Source organism: Athene noctua, chromosome Z (genome assembly GCF_965140245.1).
Source record: "Athene noctua chromosome Z, bAthNoc1.hap1.1, whole genome shotgun sequence".
Taxonomy (NCBI): Eukaryota; Metazoa; Chordata; class Aves; order Strigiformes; family Strigidae; genus Athene; species Athene noctua.
Window position 1 is genome coordinate 4792541 of NC_134077.1, and position 6000 is coordinate 4798540.

The following is a 6000-nucleotide window of genomic DNA, read 5'->3' on the forward strand; positions in this document are numbered from 1 at the left end:
GTTGCCTTGCAGGGAGGAAAGGTTTTTCTTGCAGCTCTGTAAAGGAAGGTGAAATTACAGCTGATGTGGAGTCTAGTATGAATGTCTGAGATTTCATGTGGAACATGAAAGATCAGGAGGAGCTTCCTTCCCACCTTAAGCTGATGCTGTCTACACTGGAGTTAAAGACACCACTCTCCAAAGCATTAGTCACAGTCCATCCTTGGAGGCAGGTTGGAATACAGACCAGTCCAAGGAGATAAACCCGGCAGGGACATGACAGGGAGCCAGCCAAGGGTCTGACAGAGACCAATTGTTTCTCTAAACTACTTTCAAACTGAGCTTCAGGAAGGATGGCTGAACTAGCAAATTTAAAACAGCTATGGTGGGTAGATGTGTAACAGATACAGTATCTGTCAAGGATGAATGAATAAGTGCTGGAGGGAAAATTAGTCATTCTTTAGCTTTATCTATAATGAGGCAAATTGATTTTGTATGTGGAACTGCTCAAGTTTATCCTGGAAAGTCCTAGTGGCAACAATTTAAGTGTCACCCCTAATCTGAGAATTTAAATATGGAAATTACACTTTGTGTTGAATGATTGTAGGTTAAACCAAATGACTTTAAATGAAGGCTTATCATCTGTCTTCCATACCCACGTGCAAATTACTTAATGTCCATATGAGACAAGTTGCTGTCATCCTTCAGGATACTAACTGAAACTGCTCCCTGTATCCTCTAGGGGAGCAACAGACACATTTCAGTTTTCTTCAAAGAATGTCGGTGATATTGCAGCCATCTGTGTCGGTCACTGCCCAAAGGATGGGAAGAAGTCATCTGCAAAAGCTGATGTCTTCTGGCATGTCCAAGAGATTATCATAACGGAGATGGAGCTTTGCAACAAGTAAGTGACTTCTCATCTGCAAGGATCCACCCCCGGAGGGCACGGGGAAGCTGAGCAGCTCTGCGTGCATCCTCCTGCAGAATTTCAGACTTAAGCAACAGCAGAAAGTCTTCCCAAACCTTAATCCCTTTCTGAAAGCTGGGGACAAGCTGTTTGGTGTGTCAGGTACAGAACATCCCTGCCTGACTTGCCTGTGCAATTTCGGAGTTGTCAGCGCAGGCGTTTGCGTGTGCAGATAAGTTTATAAACAAGCTGGCTTGGGTGAATCTCTCAGCTATGAGCACAAATTAATGTGTCAGCTTGTGGAGAATACTTTGATTGAAATTTAAGGGGTTTGTAGGATGCTCTGCACAGACTGGCCTTTAGGTAAGTCTTGCAAAAGAGCTCCTAGAAAAATGTTGAGAGTAAGACAAAACCTGAACCTCCAGTTCAGACCAGTTTGGATGCCAGATCCTTCTGGTATGGTCCAAAAGGCCCACTGGAAAGGTTGCAGTCATGCAGCTCAGCTACTCTGATTTGAATAGGACTGAAATCTGCCATAGCTGAAAAATGAACGTGTCTGAAGAGTCCTGAGCACTCTTCAGGTGCTACATGCTTTGGTCTGAGCCTTGTCTTTGGAAGGAGTGACATTCAGAACTCAGGGAGCAGATAGCACAGGGACTACGCAGGAACCAGAGAAGATTGTCCATTTGCAGAATAAACTGCTCTTCAAAGGAAATATCCACAATGTTAATTGTGGATTTATTTTCTTCTCCATGATATTTCCATTGCTGTTAAAATTTAACTACATGGGGTTTGTACCAACTGAGACAACTGAGTGTTTAAGAAAAAATCCTTGAAGTGGTTTTTTTTTAGAAGCTAAGAGTCTCTCTTAGCAAATTAATCAGCCAGCAGAAGAGCCACAATAATGTTTGCTGAATGAAAACTCAGTCAATTGCATACTAAAACATGTTCTTTTCTCCTGGTGGGGAAAAACCTGGAACCCTTAATGTCCAGCTGTGCAATCAAATCTGTGCACTGAACTCGTTGGGAGAGTGCTGAAAGTGCTGAAACAGTGTGTTTTGAAGGGGCCAGAGATCTTCTCATAAAGCCCCAATTTTTTTAAAGTTGTTTGAAATTAAGGAAGGCAGTCAGGAGATACAGGTAAAGCCTGCAGCCTGTCATTGCACTGAAGCAGGTCTCCAGCTCTGCAGACACAGCACTTCACAGCGGTGTGCTCTGCAAATGATCAACTGGAGGAGATTGCACCATGAAAGCAAGCTCTCCAGGTATTCCCAATCCTAAACATCAAAAAAGCCCCACCCAGTCAAGCCAAAGACCAAATGTGAAGAGTTATGAGATTGCTGCAGCAATAGTTTTGAATTTAACTGGGATTTTTGCCTTTTAGTAGTAGATCTTAGTATGTGGAAGGGCTGTATTTAAAAGCTTTTTCTTGCAGATATCGGGGTAGAAGGGTCATCTTTTTTCTTCTTGCCCCTCTTGAAGACTGGCATGCTGCACTATAACTCCAGACCTTGCGATATTACGTAGCCCAAGAAATATAACTGCAGCACCAGGCAAGCCCTCCACCCCACTCCCATGCAGTCTTTCTGTTCCTGAGCCTCAGATTTTGCTCCCACCAGAACTTCTCGTTTACAAAGCTTCTTTCCAGAGAAAAGACTGCTTTAACTTTGGCTGAGGAAAACATCAAAAGGGTTGGAAGTGCTTAAGTGTTGGAAGAGCTGGAATCCCAGTGACCCTTCCTCCGGCTGTTTATTTTACGCACACGCACTGCAATCCAGCTACACTCCCTCCAGGAGGACCTGCTGCAGTTTGGTGAAGGCGGGGTGGGGAAGGCTGGGGGGGGAGGAAAAACTCATTTGGCAGTGATCTGCATCACTGGAAACGAAACACATCATTAAAAGCAGAGTGCTCCAGCCCCTGGCCGGGTGCCAGGTGCGCAGTAATTTATGGATGTGCTGTGTGCTCCCTGCACATCACCAGAGGCAGCACTGCAGAGCCAAGGGCTTTCGGCATCTGGCACCCATCATCTCCACGCTCCATGCTTTTCTTTTGCCTGCTGAGGATGGGTTGGGTGATCTAGATGAGGAAAAGTGGTGGGAGGGGATTTAAACCTTCTCCTCCCATCTTTCCCATTCTCTTTTTCCTAGTTCCTAGCCCAACCTTAACCACACCATCAGTGAGGGTAATTGCTGATCTCCCTGCTCTCACACCGGGGCTGCCTTCTCTGCAGGGCTTATTGCTCGTCCTGCCTCAGTGGGGCTGTAAGTGGACGTGCTGTCGTACAGGCAAAAGAGATGGCAAGTGCCCCGCACCAACCCTCCCATGTTCAGGCTGTCTGTGGCTGTCTTGGGAGATGCTGGGTTTTCCAGTTGCAGTTGCAATGTTCCATCACGGCTGCTTTTCCAGTGAGAAACTCCAGTGCTCGCGCATCCAGGGAAAAGTACTGAAACAGCATTAATATTGGGCAATTTAGTAGCATGCTCTGTCCATAGCATTTGCCCAGTAAAGTGGCCATCTATACCATTAACATGCTGCTCATTTTCCTTCGGCAGATACTTTTTCAGGTGCAATGTGAAAATCCCTCTGCGTTACAAGAGGCGGGACTACAAAGTCTTCGAGTGTGCCAAGGTCACCGAGAGCTTTGCCAGCAAAGCCCGGAGCTTGGTGCCAGTCAAATATGAGACCATCGTGGTCACAGGCTTTGAAAAGGGTGCAGGGACTGACGCCAACGTGTTCATCACCATCTTTGGGTTGAATGGGGACTCTGGAAAGCGGGCGCTGAAGCAGAAGTTCAGGAACCTCTTTGAGCGGGGCAAAACCAACAGGTTTTACCTGGAAACACTGGACATGGGAGAGCTAAAAAAAGTCCGGATTGAGCATGACAACAGTGGTCTGGCGCCGGGCTGGCTGGTGGAGCGGGTGGAGATCACCAACTCGGCGACCGGCGTTACCACCATATTTCCCTGTGGGAAGTGGCTGGACGAAAACCGGGGTGATGGGTTAATCTGGAGGGAGCTTTTTCCTAGGTACTGAAGAGGGTAGGGCTGCAGAAGGGTTTCGGTCCTTTCTTCATGTGCATTTTTCTCATGATACCATTTTATATTGCATTTTACTTTTTAAAACACTGCCTTTTGTATTGAGAGATTTTTAGTAGCAAGATGTGCATCTTGAGTCTACATTTTGTAAAAGTAATAATGCTTTTTTTAAAGTGCGTTTAAAATTATGAATGAAATAAACACATTTCTTGCTTATTTGTGACGAAAAGCCACAACTAGCAGAGACATAAACTATCCTTTAGCAGCTCAGATGCTATCTTCTATTTTCAGCGCTTTGTTCTGCCAGGGCTGGGAAAGCCCACTGGCCTCCACCAACTGATGGGCTCCCCTTTTAGATGAGTAAAGAGGAGAGAATTAAGCTAATATATTTATGAAAACTTAGCTTAGAAACCCCAGTTTTTCCCAGTTCTGACAGCTGTGAACACTGTCTGTACACACACCTCCAGAAGGCCCCACACCAAAAGTGATGGGCACAGCAGGGCTTTCTGCAGGGAGGTGGGAAAGGACCCATTATCCACCCAGCCACGTCTCAAGGGGTGGGATCTGGGTGGTGTGTCCTACCCGTGGGCTTTCCTGCCTCAAGCCAGACTCAGGTCTAGGGCTGAATTTGTCCAGGTCTGCCCAGAGCTGAGGTCTACAGTTACAGCAGCCAGAGCAAAAGACCTACCAGATAATCAATTCCACTGCAAGGAAGCTGTGCTAACTGCATTCAAAGCTGCCTCAAGACAATCTTACCCTATATGGCCTGCATACCAACTCAGTTTCAGAGCAGCTGCTGTTTATTTTAATTTTTTTCTTTTAATAAGAACTGCTGGTTTGATTTTTTTCTGTGGTGGAAGAAGGATTTCCCAGCTGCAGTAAGGTCCAGTGCTCCTGTAGATGAGCTCTTCCCACTACCCACATCTCTACAGGTACCAAACAGCAAGAAAAGCTGTTTATAAAACATTGCTTCTGGAGCCCTGTCTCCCTTCCCAGGGAGCAAAGCAGCAGGACACATCCTCCTTCAGAGGAGAAAGGGGACTGGCTGAGCTGCCATGAGAAGACCTTCCTCCTGGCCCACCCGTGCCCTAGGAGAGGTTGTTCCCCCTCCCAGAAGCTGGTTTTAAACAAGCATTTTGTGGGAATGGGGATCAAACGGTCAAAGAGTGAGTTAAACCCGCTGAGCCCACCCACCCCATCATTCCCTGGGTTGGGGATGATGTTTCCACTGGGACATGACCTGGATGTGCCTGGCCACAAGGCAGGATGGTCCCACTGCCGAATCCCGTCTGGTCATGGGCAAAGGAGGCCCCAGCAAAGGTTACCGATGCTCAGACAGGAGTTAGGGGTGTATTGCAGGTGCTGCCAATTGCTCCTGGATATCTGAAAGCTGCTGCATCCCACCAGAGACCCGCCAGGGAAGTATTACATCTTTATTTTCTGCAGCAGGCACCACCAAAGAGAACGTGAGCTTATTCAGGGCTGTCTGTGGCAGCTCGCAAATAATAGCTCAGACTAATTCGTTTTAGAAAGCGTTATGGTAAGTGATGGTTTTGGAGCAGAGCAAGTTGCTTAAATGAGCCCAGTAATCAACCTCATCAATGATCAACTGCTCACTGATGGGAATAATAATAGCAGCTGTTACTGGCTGTATTCTCCCTCCTCACCACAGACTCGTGCTACTAAGCTCTGAGCAAGGACCAAGCCCGGGACTGGGAGATCGCAGGAGGGGCAGATCAGACCTCAGGAGGCCTGAAGGTGGGTGCTGAGGTCAGCAGGTGCATTGCATTCCTGGGACCCTGATGGGATAGGGCTTGGGCTCCCTGGGTGGGCAGGAGGTCTCAACGAGCAAAGACTGGAGCATTTGCTTTTGCTGCACTTGTGCAGTGTCATTGCAAAGCAGTGGTTCCCCAGTGGGTGTTCTGAAATAAAATAAGGGTCAGGATTTTGATGTCTCTGCTTTGCCTCCCACCCCGGTCTACCAGCGCTATGAAAAAACCCTCCCTATAATAGATTTGTCCCATTTTTAGGGACATTTTTAGTGTGCTGCAGTGAAGTAGAAGCCTTTCCCATTAAAAT

At 47.0% G+C, this 6000-nt stretch overlaps 1 protein-coding gene across 4 annotated transcripts in view; it reads left to right on the forward strand.

Annotated features, from left to right (window-relative positions):
• LOXHD1 (lipoxygenase homology PLAT domains 1) overlaps positions 1–4134 on the forward strand; it is a 146430-nt gene extending 142296 nt beyond the window's left edge. For 3 of the 4 annotated variants that reach the window (XM_074932653.1, XM_074932654.1, XM_074932657.1), the window contains 2 exons: positions 722–883; positions 3439–4134. In XM_074932653.1, the coding sequence (XP_074788754.1) occupies positions 722–883; positions 3439–3919 (643 nt within the window). In that variant the 3' untranslated portion in view covers positions 3920–4134. The remainder of the gene's footprint in view (positions 1–721; positions 884–3438) is intronic. The other variant, XM_074932655.1, reaches the window with a different exon arrangement.
• Positions 4135–6000: the final 1866 nt, after the last annotated feature.